At 31.3% G+C, this 21,439-nt stretch overlaps 1 protein-coding gene across 1 annotated transcript in view; it reads left to right on the forward strand.

Moving 5' to 3' along the window:
* LOC118186971 (pancreatic lipase-related protein 2-like) overlaps positions 1-21,439 on the forward strand; it is a 91,165-nt gene that overhangs the window by 29,803 nt on the left and 39,923 nt on the right. Inside the window, exons 2-3 of the mRNA XM_035357136.2 lie at positions 12,080-12,360; positions 17,312-17,458. Coding sequence (XP_035213027.1) covers positions 12,080-12,360; positions 17,312-17,458 — 428 coding nt within the window. The remainder of the gene's footprint in view (positions 1-12,079; positions 12,361-17,311; positions 17,459-21,439) is intronic.

The following is a 21,439-nucleotide window of genomic DNA, read 5'->3' on the forward strand; positions in this document are numbered from 1 at the left end:
TTAATTAATCAAAAGAATCTTGGTGCTTTTATTACCAATGTCAATTGTATGACGAAAGTCAGCACAAGCCTCGACTTTCATCATGGCAAGGAGTCAAATGTGTCTGTCATTAACAACAGCCTTTGAGCACCATATAACTGTCATTCCGACTTTAACTCAGTATCGCCCTAAATTTTGAGAGAGAACATCTCGGAGAGTCGAATCAGAGGGTCTCCCACCCCTGACCCCCTAACCATAAACCTCTCAAGAGGACTTCCAGCTCGCCGCATATTTAGAGTGCCCTATTCCGCAAAAACACTATACATTTACAATGATCCATGCCTTTTCCCGGATTTGAGCCCGGGCCCTTCAATATGGCAGTTAGAGTCAAGAGTCACTAATCACTATCCCGGTTAAGCAGCAAAACCAAACGAATTTTAAAATACCAATAGTTTCAATCAAAATATTTTCAAAGAATTTATGTCATTCATTGGAGTATTAAAAAATAGCAAAAATCCATATAAATTTATAAGGAAAAACTCGCTAAATTACAGTTGTCAGTCTAAAAAAAATATTCCCATCCAAATTTTTGTTTATCTTGCTAGGCTACATTTAAACCATTATAATAGTATAGACTGGATATATTAACCCAGTTGAATTAGACATTCTTATCAGAAATCTTATAGATTTAATAATTTTAATCGGTTTTTTAATAATCTCTTTTCTACTCTTAGGAAAAAAAGCCCATTTTTTCTCAGTCTGTAAACCTTTGAATGAAAGAGCTATTTTGTATTGTTTAGTCTTATATTACACTCTTTAAAAAAAAAAAAAAAACTATTGAAAAATTGCCGATAGATCTGCATCGGGCATTGAAACCAGATCAGCAATTTTTCCGAATTACTAATAACAGAAAAGGTCAGCAAGCTTACAATTCTTTAGCTGCAAGAAAAATCTTGAAGTGGATTTAGAATTGGTTAGGATTCTAGAACTTGAAGCAGTTTATAGAAAATAACCCGTTGTTTATAAATTCTGTGCCTGACTGACTGCCTGTTTGTTCCTTCATAGCTTGAAAATTACCTTTTTGATGAAATTTAATACACATATTCAGACCTGCCTCACTTAGGTTTCTGAATGAAAATTCTGGCATTTTAGCTCTTTCTCTAGTAGCCGATCTACACCACTAAAGGAGAAAGTGGTTAAGCTCTCATTCATAAAGTTCTCGCAGGCTTTGCAAAGTTAAGCTGAAAGCTTCTGTTATCTTCCTCTACGATTATGTAAATGAATTCTTTTATTCTTAGCTGCATCAATAGCAGGCTATTCCATTCACACCTTTAATTGTTTTATTTATGTAACCTTTATTCCGCTGTGACCTACTCACAGGCAGGGTGATAATAATTCCTGGTATTATCATCTTCCATTCCCCGTATATAATTTATTGTTATGGAAAACGGGAAAGATCTGAATTAAAATGTGTTAAAAAGTTAACAGGGCGTAAAATGCCAAAACAATGAATATGATGAAGATCAGCAGAACTTCCGGGTAACTTAGCCTTTGAGAAATACCTTCACCGCTACTGACTGCAACTGCAACTACTTGATTACCATTGAAATATTTTCATGAATATATATACAATGTTAATTTTAAAAATAATTATGGTTCAAATAATCATATGCATTAAAAATCATTGACAAAGTTTCACCTGTTTCGAAATAAAAGTTTCAAGTCAAGATTTAGTTTATAAATGATAAATTAACAGAAATAAGCAAACATGGATTTAAGTATTTATTTTAATTACATTATTCATTTATTTGTTTTTCGCTTAGTTTATATTATATAGTGTAAGGAAATACTTATAAGTATTACTAATACTAAAATATAAAATATTGTCTGATCCTGTAATATTTCAAAACGTATCTAGGCAATCTCCAAATTCCTTCCTTAACAAATAACTGAAGAAACAAAAGGGTGTAGAATTAGAATATAATTTCGATTTACGTTTGATTCAGAAAAAAATGAAATTTTAATAATACTTCGAATTTTTGATTATCAGAACAAAGGGCGTTAGCCCAGAAAAGCTATTAATTTCGTTTTGGCATTTTGCATTGAATCACTAAAAAAGGCGTATCATTTTCAGATTGTTGGCACCAAATATTATAGCCCTGTATTATAGTTAAGGAAATTAAATAATGAAGAATCTGCATAAATATATCTATGTTTCTTGCAATGTGATAAAACTACGGTACCTAGAGCCATCAAATTTTGAATAACGTAATTCTTCACCGAATATGGGCCTTAATTTGGGAAGCTCTAATTTGGAATTTGTTTTACTATCAATTTTATATTTTGCTACACTTTAACGAATTTTCTATTTAAAAAACTCAGCGATTTCAAGGCGAGCAATGCCAACACTGTACGAAAAAAAAAAAAAAAAGCATTTTTATCTCCAGCGCGCGCGAGACTGTGTATCGGAAATTCTAAAGATATATTCATTTTAAAATTATTTTGCGATATTGCTGTTGAATTGAATTTAAGTGCCAAGAATATGATATTTAATAAATAAAGGTAATACACAAAACGTTAAAAAAATGCTTCATTGAGCGTAATGTCTTTGGGCCTTATTAAAGTTTAGACTAAAGCTAATTTCAGTCATAAAATATTTTTCTGTGTTTATTATCTGATTTATAATATTTGTCATAACTAATAATGAAACAGCATTTATACTTTTTTATTTCAATTTAATTTGCCTGCCTTGAGCTAATACCAAACCTTTTTTCATCTCCAAACGCATTGTTCCGATTTTGATAGACACTTTTCTCTGCCTCTGAATGGCAACAGTCTGAAATTGAGAACTTGATTTTTGATTTATTTTGATGCAGCTTGAATGCTGCCGATGAGGTGTTAGATTAGATTATATAATTTGTGATATTCAAATAAATTCGCTTTTAAACTAGATTGGGTATATTTGAATACAGTATTATCACTACTTCTTGAATTTTAGATACTGCCAGTCTTAAACAGAATTATCGCAGAACTTCAGAGACACGCAGTGCCATTTAGCAACAAGAAGAGAAGAACGAAATTTAATCTGCAAATAAAGCTGCAAAAATTCTCGATGTAGTTATTTGACAAAATTAAATAATAAAAAACAAAATCTGAAATGTTTCAGATTTTAAATTACGTCCAAAGGGGCGTTTTTTAACATTTTGTGTGTTACCTTTCTTTATTAAATATCATGTTCCTCGCACTTAAACCATAAGATCCAGTGCAACAGCAATATCGCAAAATACTAGTTTTAAAACGAGCATATCTTTAGAATTTCCGATACAGAGACTCACGCGCTGGAGATAAAAATGTTTTTTCTGCACAACGTTGCCATTGCTCGCTTTGAAATCCTTGAGTTTGTTAATCAAAAATTCGTCAAAGTTTTAAAAAATAGGAAATCGATCATAAAACAAATTTCAAATTTCAAATTTGGTCTTCCACATGCTCATATTCGTTGGAGGATTACGTTATTCAAAATTCGATGACTCTATGTACCGTTGTTTTATCACAATACGAGAAATATACATACATTTATGCAGATTTTTCATTATTTAATTTCTTCAAATATAATGCAGGACTCTTAACATTTTGTGGCAACAGTTTGAAAAGTGAACCGACATTTATGAGTCCGACGCAAAATGCCAAAACGAAACTAATAGCCCTTCGGGATTCAAATCCCTTTGGACTAACAATTTTTATAAATTCTATTTTTATTTCTTTGATTTACAACTATATGCCCTTTCTTTTAATTTATATTGTTAAAATTGCTTAGGTTATCTTGTGAAATTCTCGTGTGTCTAATACATACATTTGGTTCGTCAAATAGTACATATAATATATGTTTGTAACTTAGGATTCGGTTTTAAATTGCTTTACAAATCATAGCCATCCACAGCTTCAAATCAAAGAATAATTAAATTAAATATTTTGATTTTGATTAGTGTTTTAAAAATGAAATTAGTATTTTTGTGTATTAACAGTTCGTATAAACTTTGTGAACCGTTTTTGCATCTCCAAACAGTAAAAATATTTACAGATGATAATATCCGAAGTAAATCTGGATATCGAAATAAAATATAAATAGTATGGCGAATATTTAAAAAAATGTTTAGTAAAGCTTAACACTGTATAAACGTATGAACATTGGTCTGTTGACTGCGTCGATAATACAAACATTTTCATTTTCTTGCTATTTCTAACACAAGATTTTTAATGCCGTTCCAATATTAGTTTTAAAGAAAAGATAAATTGGTTTAATTTTCTTAACTTATTGTAAATTTATTTATATTTAAACTCAGATTTTAATTTAATTGTGAAATATATTTTGATAACCATGCAGATGTAATTAAAAAATGTGGCTCTATTGAAAATGTTACACTTCAAATCATTTTCAACTGTTTGTTATTTTTTATGCTATATTTTTGTTCAGTTTCGATTTATATTATTCCTGTTAGATAGCTTAACAACATTATTGATTTAATTATTATATCTTGATTATATACACTAATCAAGAGATAATAATTAAATTTTAATTAAATCATGAAAACTGGTAACTTCAAAACAGGAAATAACACATATCGAATTTAAAATAAAAACGTTTTAAAACTGAAATAAAAACAACTTTATATTAAAATATGATAAAACATATATAAAAATTTTTTGAAAATTCCTTATGCTTTTCCTAGACGCAACGGAAGAATTTTCAATGAAACTACATTTCTGAAGTATACCTAGATAATCGCTAATACAGAAAAATTTTCTAAATAAAAATTAAAAGAAAATACCAATAAGGATCACTTAAGGGAAATTAAAATAATGCACCAAATAATTTTTTTAAAAGTTTAGTTAATTAATCAGCCAGGTATAACATGCTCCGACGTGACCCCAAGCTACAAATCATAATCATTTTAAAAGGATTATAAAAATAATACTTAAATAAGAGAGACACTTTTCTCTGCCTCTGAATGGCAACAGTCTGAAATTGAGAACTTGATTTTTGATTTATTTTGATGCAGCTTGAATGCTGCCGATGAGATGTTAGATTAGATTATATAATTTGTAAAGAAACTAGAATAACTATTGCGTAAATCAAAAGAAATCTGCTAAAAAAATTAATGAAACATCAATTTAATTTTAGAGTACAAAAATACCAAAACCATTGGGGAAAACAAAAGCAATGTGCTAAACAAATATAAATTAAATTTCGACACAAGAAAAAGCATAACTGTTAAAATGCTTTAAAAATCAAAAACAGCTATTGTAAAACAAAAGCAAAAAAAATTAAGTAAACATTATGTGGAAAAAAATTTCTTTAGAAGAAATTAATCGAAAGTATAATAAGTAAAATTTAAAAAATAATTAATGTAAAAGGTTTCCTAATTTGGTAAAACATTTTCCGAAATGGAGGAAAAAAATGTATAAAAAGGCCTATAGCCTAAAAAGGAAAAGAAAACTATAATAAAAAATTAAAAAGGCATTATTGCCCAAAATTGGGGCAAGTAAATAAAACAGAATTAATCAAAAAAAATTAATTAGAATGAAAATTAGAAAAGAAAAATAAAACTTGAATGAAGCAAATTTATCAACATGGGGCTATTTACCGAGTAATTGACATGGCTATTTACCGGTTATAAACCGAGTAATCGAGAATCCTGTCTTAAAAAAAAATGTCCAGTTGAGCTGCAGCAGGAAAGCTTAAGTAAATGGAAAAACAAAACGAAAGTACTGAGTTGAGGTGAAAATATTTAGTCTGTAAAAATAAAAAAATGTAAAATGGTTGTAGATATTAAACTTATTGTAAAATTGCAAATTTAATTAGCATCAATTTCGTAAAGTTAAATTTAAAAAATTAACTTTTAAAATATTTATTTAAAGTGAGAAAGTGGTTGAGAGAAATTTGAAACTTAAAATTTAATTTTTAATTTATTAGTAGAAGTAAATGAATGTTTAAGTGTATTAAAATACATTTTTAAATGTTTGTAAATAAGAACTTGGAGTAATATGGTAATGGAGAGCAGGAAATGATTTCAAAAGGAAAAAGGTGAGTTAACAGTAAAGGTACTTCACCTGCACACTTGTTTTAAGTAAATCCTACCGTAACTAAAAATAAATTCAAATTAACATGACTTGATAAGTAATTTTTGGAATTAAAATTGCGTGAAATTTAATTATTAATAAGTGTAATTTTAAGGTATTTTATTTCTTGATTTATGTCATCAGTTGTAATGCCTGTATTTTTAATTCTTTGAATCTGCAATTAGGGTAAAGTTCACAATTTTTTAATACTTTTTTTCAAGTCAGAAGATGTTCTAAACTCTTTCTCCCAATAAAGAAATTGCAAATTTTTCACATACCTAAATTTATTTTGGACACCTCTCAAGCTTGGTTTCCAGGTTCTTACTTTTTTTTACTACCATAAATTTATTGCATTTTTCCTATAGCACCTGATATATGTTTGAGGTGCCCGCCTCCCTTCGAATTTTTTTTTTTTTTATTTGAGAATTATTAATTCACTGTTAAATTCACTGATGCCTTCTCATTGTCAGATTCTTCAGTTGATGAAATGAGAATTTCATCTAGTCCTTCGATAGCCATAATATGAACTTGCAAATTCATTTAAAATCTTGAGTTTGAGTTTAATTTAAGACAGATGCATAATTTTAAATGCTTTTCCTCGTAATCTTTAAACAACATCCAGAACATATCGCATGTATGCCGCCAAATAAAAACATACTTTTAAATTAAAAGTCTAATCCCATGCCTTCCTATTTTTAAGCCATCAGCAAACAAATTCACTACAATTTAAAACAATTTCCTGCTTGACGAACCGAATAATGTGGTAGCAGTTCTAATAATGTACCAGCAGTTTCGAATAATATGGCAGTAGTTTCCTTTTAACTGTATGTATAACCCGTATATATAAGTAGAAAGTAGTAAACTAAATATATATATATATATATATAACCCGTAATCCTATTTGTTATATATATATAATCCTATTTGTTATATATATATATATATATAACTCATAATAACCTCCGTAATGAAATTGGTGATTGTAAGCTGAGCATTTGTTTTGTAATGTGATGATGTCTTTTCAGATAAGCCTTTCGTTGTTTCTCTTTAAATTGCATGTTATACTGGTACTTGCCTCTATATGTTGCTTACTTTTTAAATTGCTTTTTTGTTACTTTTTAATCATATTATGCTTTTTCATGTACTTTTTTACGGATTTAAATAATACAAAATATAGGGAATTGTTTGAGACCTGCACCATAGTTTCAAATTACATACCGCCTAACATAAATGATATTTTTCCTGTTTTTGAGGCAGTGTATTTGTAAGATCAGCAGGTGGGAATCCTATTTGTTTCAACATTTATTTTGACTTTGTGGTCACTCTGAGGTTTATATTTTAATTTTTCTAGGGTTTGGGATTATTTTTCATGTAATTAGAGCTTGTATGGGAAAGCAAGAGCCATTTGAAAGATTAGAAATAATTTATGCTGTAGTTGGTGTACTGAACTGCCGTAGTCGTACCGATGAAAATAAGAATTATTGTATATCCGTAGCGTGGAGTTCATTTCCTTCACACACATGTTACTGTCGATCGATGCATAGATGACACTCTTTTATTGTTTGTTTAACAATAAACTTTATTACAATTATTAATTTAATTATTTATTACAATAAACTTTATTACAATTCAAGAAAACAATTCTTGATTATTATACATTATAAGTACAATCATGGATAGGTAAGTCCGGCATTGTCTCCGCCGGATGAGAAAAACAATCTCTGCATAACAAAAAATGGCGACGGCCTTTCAGCCAAAATATATCGGATCGTCCCCTCTGACATCCTAGGTCAAAAGTCCCCTTGCCCTCCCTATCCCTTTTCGTCCTTTCTCTTTACTTTTTATTTCTTGTTTTTTATTACTTCCTGTCCAAAAGCCACCCGGGACTCGCCAAGGATAACAGAAGGATAACTCCGTCGGACTAATCATTCCTCTGGCCAGGTTTTCCCTTCTCCTTCTCGGGCTATGGGCATTAACAGTTGGTATTGGAGAAATCGGATTTGTTATATGAGCTCTTCATATATTTTCTGTAGGAACAGGTGTTGATACCCGAGCATACTTTAGAAAATAAAGGAGGAGTAATTTTCGTAAATAAAAAATAGTAAATAAAGAAAGAGTAATTCTGATATTTCTGCAACCGGTAATTACATCAACCGAGTCTAAATAAGAAGACCAAAAACGGAATAGCGGTAAAAAGTTCCTTGAACTGCTTTCTGATGACCCGCCTCCAAGATAGACTATGTATGTCACTGATGTTTATGTCTGCGATGATAACCAGTCTTCCTGATTTAATTAACTTTCTTTTATCGCAAAATTAATGTGCGAATATAGAAACGCAAAATAAGAAAGAAAAACGAAGACGAGCCCTAAAGAGCCCTAAAGAGAAAACGAGCCCTAAAGAGGCTACGAAGTTCTAGTTAAAATTCGTATCGTTGGCAACTGGAGTTGAAGAAGATTATTCCCTAACAAAATCTAACGAAGGGCTAAAATACCCTTTTATTACTCTCAAAGAATAATATATCAGATCGTCCGTCTCGGGCTTATAGGAGGGCCTCCACTTGGACTTAAGTTGGAAAATAAGAAACTAATTAAATTCTAACTAACTAAAACTTAGCCGAAGCTGTACAGAAATAGCTACCCGAATTGGTCATTATTTAAACCTCTTTAGAAGATACGAATAATCACGTAAGGCTACGGCCGGAACGTAAGTAAGATAGGCTTAAAGCAACGACGTGGTCAGACGGCAGAATGCGATGTACTGACAACTTCCGAGCTCTTCTACGGAAGTAACTGAACGCATTAAATACTGTTTCTACCTCATTTACATGTAACGCGATACTGAAAATTCATTCTGGCAGGGAGTTATAAATGGGTAACAAGATAATAAAGGAAAGAGTTTCAAAATTTAAATTAACTGTTATAAAATTAAAATAATCCGTACAAGGCCTACATTAAAAATATTTCAATATTATTACGTCTTAACTACGGCCTGATTATGCAACTAAATCAGGCCGTAGTTAATCAATTCAGAACTTCTGATATAACATAGTACCTGGGATTTGAATTAATTTTATTTAAATTCGTGATGCATTTGCAAAACTTTAAGAATAATTCTGTGGGAAAAGTTTTCGTCAAACGGCCGTGAAAGATAGCTTAACGGTATTTGACGCACAATTGCATATTTTATGAAAGGGCATGATATTGTTTCCAGAATTTGATTCCAAGTCTGAAGTCGTATTTAAATAACAAATTTTGTAAAAGTCGCGCTAGAAGTTTTTTAATAGCGTTGAACGTTTCAATTTTGTAAAATTTATTATTTGTGTATATTTTATCGCATTTCTCAATTAATTAAATTTCTTTTCTTCTCTTTGTATAAATTTGAATTTAGACTTAATTGACAAAAAGGTATTTTAACGTATTGTTTATTTATAATTTACTTTATAAAAGTTAATTTTTAAAACAATTCCGAAATTTTATAACGAAAAACCATCCAAATATGCATGCCATATTAAAGTAGACATTTTTTAAGAACTATTAAAAAGAAACTGAAAATAGATTCCTAGTATTTACATGCTTCGAAGGAACGTTTCCCCTTTTTTTGCCTTTCATTTCCTTTATCTAATTTATGTAAAAACTTCTAGAATCAGTCATGCTTTCTGTCTCCAATATTATGATGGCAAACAAATTAATACTTAATTCCCCCAAACAAAATTAGCATTTTTTCGCTTTTGTTTTGTGTTTTCGTTTTTAGTACATTTTGATTATTTTCCATCGCAATGATGTTTCATTTTTATTTTTATATTTTAAAAATGGTAGGGTGATTTATTTAATAGCCATTGGCTTTGCGCAGCTTTAAAGGCCGGAAGTGTTGGCAATTTCATTATGAAAGCACCTAAATAGGTGGCCACCGTTGCCACCTATTGAAGGGACAGACAGTTATAACCATGCCTTATCCGGGATTCAAGCCCGGACCTCCGGGATCATTACCTCAGTCAGGGTCACTAACCACTATACCGGCTGTGCGTCAAAATAAAGAAACATACTCAAATAAATACTTCTGGGATACGAGCCGTATTAAATTAAATAATTAAAGCTATACCGAAATCTATGTTACAGTATTTTCTAGATCAATCGAGTTCGAAGAGAATGACACAAAACGTCGAGTTATCGTAATTTGATTTAGATTGGATTGCATTCGACTCTTCAAGTAAAGCACACGTAGGTTACTTGTCTAAGTTTTCTCCCATTTTTGACCAACAAGTAGAAATATATTCCAGGGTTCTTCTTCCCTTACCACAGCCTCTGGACAGGTATTCTAGCTCAACAGATGTTAACTGTCCCCATGCCACAAAGTATTACAGCCGCAATCGTCCATGCTTTACCCGTGACCTTGAGAAACTGTCAACCTGCGATACTATTTACTATGTTACTATGTATGCGATACTATTTACTATTTTATAGAACTCAAAATTTCTTAAAAGGTTCAACTAAAGGTTATATTCGATGTAACTGAGAAATAGAAAACTAACTATAATTAAAGAAAGCTTAAAAACTTTTAGAAAATGTTTTAAATTTTAGAGAATTGGAAGGAGAGCCTATGACGAGATTAGTTGAGTTATTGAACTGCTATTACAAAAAATCTGATGCGTACACCCCATGACTTCATTTAACGGATTACTAAATTATACACATTTTTCTCGCATTTCATTTAAACTTATTGGATTGACTTAAATCTACTTAGTCGATAGCGCATAAATCACAATAAAGGCACCTTTAAAATATACATTTTTTTACCATAGTAACACTCTGCCGCTATGTTCACTTAATAGTGTTACGCTCATCTTAACTCAGAATGCAAAAAATTTATATCATCTGAAGAATTATCTAATCGTTGCTACTTGCTCTATTCAAAAACTATAATAAATCTGAAACGATGTATAAAAGAAATTAAACAAACAAGGAAAGAAATAGTTTTTCACAGACGATTCAGTATTTCTCATTCAATTAAGTCAGTTACCACTTCGATACAAGGCAAAAATACATAAAAAGTAAAAACATCTACATTAAAAATTACGAAGTAAATCTTAAACACTTATTTTCTCGAATAAGTTCCAGAATGGATAAAGCATGATTTAATTTGCAAAAATAAATGAAGGCGTTATCTTTGTTGCTGCGAAGCTTAGTTTCTCTAGATTGGCTAAAAATCCACTATTCTGCTAAGTTTCAAATGTAAACACATATGGCTGCCATGCTAAACAAAAATTAGACTTAGCCGCACTTAAAAAGACTTTTAAATTGTTTATAATGCTACAAATATAGCATACAGATTTACTAAAAGCATAAAATCCTTAACTGGAAGATAAGAACAGCATAATTCAATCATTTTTAAAGCAAAAAATACCCAATTTACAAATATATAAGATTAAAGGAGATATATATATATTAAATATATCGGCCGCGCCAAAAGTATATATTTATATACTTTTATATATACTTTTGGTACGGCTGACTGCAACCAAAATACGAGGTGCACACATCTACATGTTAAAGCAGTCGTACATACATAATTTCAATGTTCTGAGGCTATTTGTTTTTGAATTACGCGAGTACGTACGGACGCGCAGACGCCACGAAAATTCTCTTCAGAATTCATATTCAATAAGTTTTGTAATTTTTTTGGGGGGAAAGAGTACTTTATTCTGCCTTTACGCGCAGATGTCATGCAAAAACATCGTTAAATTGCATTCGATAGCTGCCAAAATGGATATTTTCGTTGAAATATGATACCGAAATTTTTCGCGATTACAATACTTCCTTTCTACTTCGCACAAGGAAATAAAAATGGAAGATTAAGTAAGTAAAATAATAAGATTAGTCATTTTCCATCATGATAAGAGTATGATGGCTGAAAGATAGAAACCATACTTTCTTTTTATAACAATAATATGTTGTTCCAGTTTCACATTCTTTACTTTTTTTGCAGTATTTGTCGAAAAAATTGCTTGCTATCCTGATTTGGGATGTTTTTCAAGTGGCCCGCCATTCTATCATCCAATTTATCGCCCTCTCAGTGTACCACCGGAGCCACCAGAAGTTATCAGAACAATGTTTCTGTTATTCACTAGAAGAAACAAGAATCGACCAATATTTCTGTCACCACGCCATCAAAAAAGCGTGAAAAAATCAACGTTCAACCCAGACTCTTTAACGAGAATTATCGTCCATGGCCTCAATGACAATTTAGCTATAAATACTTGGGTTTACGTAAGTGATTTTATAATCTTAATAAATATAGATATAAAAAAACAACAAAACGTGTAATTCTTTTAAAGTATAACTAGTCGTATATCTGTTTTATCGTGTTTTTTTGAAATTTTCTAACTTTAAATGTTAATAGAAAGTATTAAGATTCATTATATATGAATGTATGCATGATAGCTATATAGTGAAAACAATATTCTAGCTATAGTGAAAGAAATCATTTAATGACCCTGAATATAATGTTCAAAATTTTAATTTGCCCATTTTCATGTGCATGCAACGTTATATTAATATGCTTGTAGGAAACTTCAGAACATACGAGAATTATGTTCAACGAGGTTTATCAATGGCTTCGATCTTTGTTCAAATGTTTCATAATTTTCCTAGAATTTCTGCTCTAACTGAAAAACTATCAATCCTTAAAATATTCCTTTTTTAGATATTAAGGTAGCGGGAAATGCTATTTATTTTTGCCACTACCTGTCTAGATAGCTGCAGCATCCAACTCTAGGAAGATGAAACACAGAAGCATAACTCGAAGGAGAAACAAGTTAAGTTTCAACTAAATTATGCAGAACGTGTTTACACATTTTTAGAAGGTTAATGTTTAAAATGTAATCAGCATTTAAATGTTCGATCTGGTAGCCTTTTCTCTGGACTATAAGTTTGCATCGTGATTTCCATGATAGATGGACTTTACGTAAAATTTTGTGGGATACTAATTCCCATTCGTTTTCCACTACTTTTCAGAATCCATCAATCGTAGTGGGTTGTGCTCGGAGCTCTTTTCAAGAGACTAAAATTGCAATAGTCGATAGGTGAAACGTCAGGGAGCTTCGCAGAAATATGTTTAATATATATATAGATATGCAATACTTGTATAAGTCTTCATTTTTTCAAAGAATGTAGTGGTACTTTTCCAAGTATGACCTTGTGTCTTTGTCTTGATGAACTTTCACTCTTTGAAAGTCATTGGAACAAAGAAGTGGAATTTCTTCTCCAAATATCGGACTTAAAACCTTCCCTGAGCTGATTGTAACGTTTATTACTTTTAATTTCCTATTCTAAGAGAAACTTGCGACAATCATAAATAGCCCCACTGAATTTTTTTTTTTTTTTTTGAATTGATGGAACCAGGTCTGTACATTTTTGCTCGTTGTTTTCAATATTAAATAGGCCTTTTTTGTGGCAGTTATTTAGATAAACCCATATTTCATAAAGGGCCACAATGCATTTCTATTTATTCCTGCTAAATAATTTTCATACAGAGTTCTACAGGTATTATGTGTTGAGCCATATTCCTCCGTAAAAGCTGGTGAATGTTACATCTTTACTTTCTCTTAACTTCTAAATTTTATTTTAGTACTTTGTTTATTGTTGCTGCAGATGGATTTAAAGACACTGCAATTGATTTAGAATCGGCGGATGTTTTCCTTGGTACTAATGATTTAACTATAGAAACATTGGAAACAGGGCGTACCTTTTTAGGGTCAATCTAAAACTGTATAAACACCCTTTGTACATCCGTAATCTCGCAAACAAAGATGATATAGGAACGCAACAAGCGGTATGTTTATTTTGAAAGCTGTAAGATCGTTATACAGAAGTTTCGAAATTATACACCTTTATGGTGGACCAATTTGATGAGCCCTTATGTGTGAGGCCCCTCGTGGGATTCGCTGATAAGCTCTGGTAAGAGCGGAATTAATTTCCGCTGTAAACCAGAATATGCAACCAAAGCATCAGAGCATCGAAATTATAGTTACAAAAGCTGCAAACATATGGCACTGTAATCGCAATACGTATTGCGTATAAATAGCACTCCGAAAGAGGTAAATATCTCCGCATCATTACTAACGCACACTTCTACGTGCGCAATCAAAAATTGCACGAGGGCCTCAATATGGTAACTATTGATAAGTTTCTCATCAATATAAACTATAAACCAAAACATCGTAGACAAAATCATGGAATAACGCAAGGAAACAATGTCATAAAAAATATCATAAGCTAATAGAAAAGCAAGGAGAAAATATCGCAGTTCTAAAACATTTTAGTGTAAAACATCGTCGTAGAAAATATAATGATTGAAAAACTTCGCAGTTCAAAAACATCGTCACATAAAATATTGTCTTAAAAAAAAGCCTCCGCAAATCATGGCATGTCGATGACATTGTAGACGGTGTATTATCATATTCGCTTCACTAATCCAACAGTATGAAGAGACTTCTGCTAATCCAATTTTTTTAAATCACCGAATAATTAAATAATGATTTTTAATAGTTAAGTTTGTAAGACTTTCACTACTGTAATTCTCAGTTACTGTAGAAAGTGACGAATCTTGATAACTAGTTAGCGAATAATCGCTTAAATTCGTGTGGCAAGAAACAACAAGATGGAAGGGTAAACTAACCCTTTATTATTCCAATAAGATTTAACAAAACTCCGTCTTGGAGTGTACAATCAAAGCCGACACTTGAGCTTGAACTTAAGAGACTAAGAATTAAAATAAAACTAAGATTAACTAATGAAATATAACCGAAGCTATCAAGTTTCTAATGCAGTTAACCTCTTAAACACCAGATGACTGCGAAGCTATCGAGGGCCTGAGAACGGCCGAGCGTATAAACAGCTTTGAGAGAGAGAGAATGGCCAAAAGACAGATGCGCGTAAATCAGAAACTCTGTTTCTCTCTCTCTGCAAGTAAACTTCGCGGTTTAAATACCGCTCCTCCTCATTATGTATTCAGACGTGATTCGAAAACTATGTTCTGGCCGGAAGTAGTAAGTTGAAGTTAAGAATTTGACAGGAAAGGAACTTAAAATTTAACTGTTAATAAAATTAACATAATCCTTACAAGTTAACAATTCTGTTAACTGTAGCGATATGTAGCATTAATTTTACACTCGTTTGCAGCTTTTGAATGCTTAAATTTTTAATTTTATTTTTCAGTAAAAACCTACTAGTTAACTTAAAAATAGAAAATATAAAGGTAAGAATATTCCCCAAATCATTATATGAACCTGTATTTAAAAGTTTTAAAGTCTAAAAATAAATGTTTGCGATGACTTGTAGTTGTTTCATTGTTACCTGCAAGTTATTACCGATGTATTATACCATGATGTTTTAAAACTGCAAAGTTTTGTCACCGCTTTTTTTCCTATCACTTGTTTTAGAACTGCAATATTTTCTCTTTGCTTCCTTCTCTATCATGATGTTTTTTACTGCTATGTTTTCTTCTTGTAGTGTTTCCTCCGCAACGTTTTCGTCCGTGATGTTTTTTTATCTGTAACCAATAGAAATGGTATTACAAAATAAAAAGTTTATTTAAAGAAGGAATTTTAAGAAACCTCTATAAAACAATGTATTATCCAGAAGAGACAATGGGACAACCATACGTTATGAGAAATTTATGAAGCTTCCAGAATCTGCTCCCTCTGATGAAAGTACAGCTTCCGAATCTTTAGATGAAATTGAAGTTTCTAGTTCTGCTGATGACTCCGCTACCCCTGCTCCTGTTTGTTTAGAAAATAACACTGAAATAGCACTTCATAAAATAGCACATAAAAAAGCTCTAATGAATTTGGTGATCTTCTTCGATGACTAAATTCTAGATCACGTGACGGAATCAGGCTCTCTTTTGCCTCTGACGCTATGCGTGAGAAAGCAGCTGGCAGAAAGAAAAATTCAGATGTCGAATTCCTGAACGTATAGGAAACTTTTTAAAGTTCCAAATAAGATTATAACTTAATGGATGTAGGGTGAGCATTGCTTTGCAGTCCATCAAACATGAACTTCGCCAAAAGGGATTACCCATCACAAAGTTAATTTAGTTCTCCAAATTGCGGGAAAACTAGCCAGGTTGACACCTTTATCCCAGAAGTTCCTCGCACAGAGGCGCGACCAAAATATTATTTATGACCAAAATATTAGTCACATGATGGAGGAGGTCATTAAAAACGAAGAGAGATGTTAAAAAATCTGTGAGAGAGAGAAAATTCCAGGCGTATGCGCAGAGTTGGAAATTTTCTTATCTGCGGAATCGTGCTATGAAGTAGAAAAACGAAGTCTTTGATACGAGAGTAACTGAATCAAAATTTCTGGAGAAGTGGTGCTTGTAACATTTCAGACAGCAGAAGCAGCCGATCTGGCCGTCGCCAATTCGATGATATCAAAAACATGTAGTTGGATATTTTCTGTTGTGCTAATGTCTAATACTGATCTCCTCGGCAGCAACTGATTTCAAATCGAATTCTCCTCCAAGGAAACGTACGAATGCCATGTCCCTCATGGAATTAATTACTTCTCATCTCCTAAAGAACGTGCGTTTTTATGTTGTTGTGTCCAAAAAAGCCACAACTGGTTGGTGCAAAGCAGGGTACTTCAACATTACATCGAGGTAGTGCGTTCGGGCTCCGATCCAGTAAAAGCTTTTACTCTAGACTTTGATGCTAATTCCAGTTATTTCCTGACTCCTTGGAGTCAGGAATTACTTTTAGAGCCCTCCACAATGCAGATTTTTAACCTTTTATATTTTAGCTTTATATGATGAACAGATTCTCTTTCAACAGCTGCAGTCTCCTTTTCACGATACGGACTTAGTACTACAGTGAAAGTATTTCTCATTTCTATTCTGTCATCATGATATGTCTCTGCGGTGAATTCCATCAGACATTACTAGTCTTTAGAGAATATTAGTTAGAAAAACTAGTAAAACGTGAACCCAACAATAGTTACAAAATTATAAAGATATAATTTTTATTCAAATTATTTTGAACAGTCCTACTTTTATATTTTGTATTTTGTATTTTATGAATTAATTTTGCTGCCAGTTTCCTTGCAAATGCAAAGAACTAAAGTGTTGTATTAGTCTGAGTACTTATGCAAGATATTTTCTTTCCATTCTCTTTTGTATTTTTTCTAATTTATTTTTCTCTTCTTTCATTAATTGCAGCGTATGAGAGATGTTATTCTGGACAGAGCCGACGAGAACGTTGTAATTGTAGACTGGAGTGGATCCAATAGAATACCTTATACAATTGCTGTCGCTAACTCCCGAGTTGTTGGTGCTCAGATAGCACAATTCATCAAGTTCTTGTATGTAAGTTCAGATTACATTAATTAAAATGCTCAATTCCTGTATCTTATTAATTTGCTTTTATCTCTCTCATATATGAATACATCAATAATTTTTAAACTTAATATACATGATATATATGATAATGCTTATTCTTGTGATTTCCAAAACAGTCTGAAATATTTCATTAATATCCAAAAAATTACTTTTATTTTTTTTTAAGAACCATCAACTGCATTTTGACCACTGATTTGTGTGATCCATGTATTGGAGTGGGTGATCACTCATTTCAACAATTCTTATAACTATCAAAGATTTTTTCTTGCAGATATCAATGATAAATTATTTTATTTTCTCTCACCATGTCTTTCATGCTTATTGTATATCCACTTTCACATCTCAAGTTCTACCAACTACTGTGTTACGAAAACTGCTATTTTTGTTATGTACTGTCACCCTTTAAAGTTAAGACTATTACGTCTTGTATAAAAATTAATGTTTAAAACTATTACATACTTTACAATCACAAAATCAGCACTTTTTGAAGCAGCATTCATTTCATCTATTTCCTGAAATGAATACTCAAAAACGAGTGGTAAGTTTTTGTAAAACATCAATTTGTAATGAAAATTTAAAATATTATTCTTTCTAGCACAAAACATTTTTTTCTTGAAAGTAAAACAAAATTACTATTCTGTTCCCGAGTATATAATATTATAAAATATTTCTCCCGCCTTCTTAGCGTGCCTTTGTGTCTGCACGCTCGGCGCGTATTCGAGAGTTCCGTGGTCCGTTTCCTGGCGAGGGCATTGCTCTTTTCAAGTCTCCTGCTTCCGAAATTACCTAATATTTCTGCAATATTTAGTAGTAAAAACCTTTTATGGTTTGCATCAGTGGTTTTCAAACATTTTGTAGATTGCACTCGTTGACATGATAAAAAATCTTAGTACCCCAAAAATGAAATTTCGAAGAAAGGTCTCAAACACAGTAACTACTAGAAATGTTTTGAAGCAGCTTTCACGGATTGAAAATGTATACTTGTGCTGAAATATCTGAAAGCAATTTAGAAATTCTATTTTTATTATCCTAACATACCTTTATTCAAAATCGTTTATGATCAGTTAAAGAACCAAAACAAGAACATAAACTTTTATAAAAAAAACTGTTACATAGCTGTAGATATTCTTTCTAAAAGAATATATAAAGCAGAACTCAAATTTTAGGGTCCAATGTTTTAATCGCATTCGGGAAATAGGAGTAAATCCATTTTACTTCCTTGTATGAAGTAAAAAGGAAGTATTGTAATTGCGAAAAGTTTCAGGCAGCATATTTCAAAGAAAATATCCATTTTGACCCCTATCGAATGCAATTTAACGATGTTTTTGAGTAATATTTGTAAGTAAGGATAGAATAAAAGACGCGTTTCCTCCAAAAAAATTATAAAACTGCTTTAAAATGAATTCTGAAGAGAATTTTTCGTGGTGTCTGCGTACGTACGCACCTACGTATGTATCCCGAAAAACTCAAAAACGAATAGTCTCAGAACGTTGAAATTTTGTATATAGGACTGCTATAACATGCAGATGTGAACCTCGTATTTTGGTTACGATCGGCCGCACCAAACGTATATAAATATATTTATATACACCCAAGTCTTACCGACTGATATTATTCAAAGCCCCTACTGTCGCTAAGAATTTTGGACACCCTACACTTCTGAGTCAGACACGAAAAGAACACTTTGCCAACTCCCCCACTAGAAAGAATGTAAGTTACTTAATACCTTTCTGGCCTTTATATCTTCATGTACATTCACTGATCTTATTTATATTATTTTCTATATTATTTTTATGTTTTCTTTGATTTGTTTTTACAAAGTTTGCATTATTTATCTTTTTTATAATCTTCTATGTTTATTTCAACTTTACTTTGATTTCGATTTCATAATGACAATTTCCAATGTTTAATTTCTTCAAATAATATAGTACTCAAATGCATAAAGATGATAGTGTCGGGGACGATTACTCGAGTTTTACAGGATTTCTCTACAGTAATTGATTTTTACTCCAAATTGAATTGACTAAAATGCTTCATGAGAATAAGTTCTTTGAGTAGCAACTATTCACGGAAATATTTGGCCTGACTAGAATTGCCGGTTTGGCTTTAACTTATAACTCGAGTAAAGACGAAACACTTTCATATTTACGTATTTTTATCAATTATTGTTCATTGAACGGGAGTTGGTTTGTTCCCCTTGAAAAGTCAACTAATTTCCGATCAATGACAATAATTACATGTTTTAATTTTTCCTTTTACAATTGTAATATTATTCTTCGTGATGATTTAACTCCAGTCTCCGTTAAGACATTATTAACATTTTGCTTTCAAATTACTTCAAAACATCTTTCAAAATATAATTTACCAGTATGGATGCACACTTTTAAAATAATTCTACTTTAATTAAACTTAGGAGATAATATAATCAATTAATCAATACTGTTTAGGAAATAAATTATTATTAACTAACTTTGCAGCAATTGCGCAAGTAATAATAACTTGTATTCGCACTAAATGGATTTAAGTTCATACAACATTATATATATATATATATATATATATATATATCCACTCTGCTACCCGGCTCAGTGTGCTCAGTTTCTTTACTCTTATATGTTTGTAAATTAAAGATTTTTTTCTTTAAATATGATTGAATTATGTTGTTCTTATATTCCAGTTAAGGTGTTTATACCTTTAGGAAATCTGCAAGCAATATTTGTAATATTATTAACAATTTAAAAGCTGTTTAATTGCGGTTAAACTTAATTTTTAAAACATGGCGGACATATTTGTTTACATTTGAAATAGCAGAATAGTAGATTTGTTGCCAATCTAGAGAGACTAAGCTTCGCAACTAAAAAGATAACGTCTTCATTTACTATTGCGAATTAAATCATGCTTAATCCTTTCTGGAACTTTTTCGAGGAAGTAAGTGTTTAAGATTTACTTAGTTATTTTAATATAGATATTTTGAGTTTTTATGTATTTTTGCCTTGTGGCAAAGTGAGGACTGAGTTACTTGAATGATAAATACTGAATAGTCTTTGAAAAACTGTGTTTTGTTTGTTTGTTTGCTTGCTTAATTTCTTCTTTTATACATCGTTCTAGATTTATTATAGTATTTTAATAGAACATGTGGCAACGATTAGATAATTCTTCAAATGATATAAATTTTGTGCATTCTGAGTTATAATATGAACGAAATATAAACGCTGTTAAGTGAATCTAGCGCCAGAGTGTCGCTATGGTAAACAAATATACTGAATTTTAAAGAGCGCATTTATTCTATTGTGGTTTATTCGCTATCGACGAAGTAGATTTAATTCAATCCAATAAGTTTAAATGAAATGCAAGAAAAAATGCGTATAATTTAATATTCTGTACAATGGAGTCATGTGATGTACACATCAGATTTTCTTTCGTAAAAGAATTGCTTGTATTGTTTAATATAATAGGCCTGGATCTCTTTATCCTTCTGCAATTTTCAAGGCTACCCTCTCCAAATATAGTCTGCTATTACTAATTTTTAGGGCACTTTTTGGATGAATGCATGATGATATCTCGTGTCCTTACGCCCAGATATTGTAGAGGAAAGTATAATAAAAGAACATGATTAATTATATAAGATAACCTGTGATATAAGAAATCACCTTTTAATTTCATATTGAAAAGAAAATATCTTTTATTACATTACTACTAACGCTGCCAGAAAGAGCCACCGATCCTAGAACTTGGTTAGTATCCTGGCGTTTAAATACTGTTTTGGAAGCGAAGCACTCTCTTCAAAATTCAGCCAAAATTCAGCCAAGGATAGGCCTGTGATAAAATGGCTATCATTTATCTAAACCAATAGTTGCCAATGGAATCGGTAATGACCCCTTAAGGTTGATGAAATTTCATAGGGGGTCAATGATGATGAAGGGGTCTTTAACCGAGTATGCACTAGAA

This window comes from Stegodyphus dumicola, chromosome 2 (assembly GCF_044657685.1).
Source record: "Stegodyphus dumicola isolate Sdum_Otavi_A_Nest chromosome 2, ASM4465768v1".
Taxonomy (NCBI): domain Eukaryota; kingdom Metazoa; phylum Arthropoda; class Arachnida; order Araneae; family Eresidae; genus Stegodyphus; species Stegodyphus dumicola.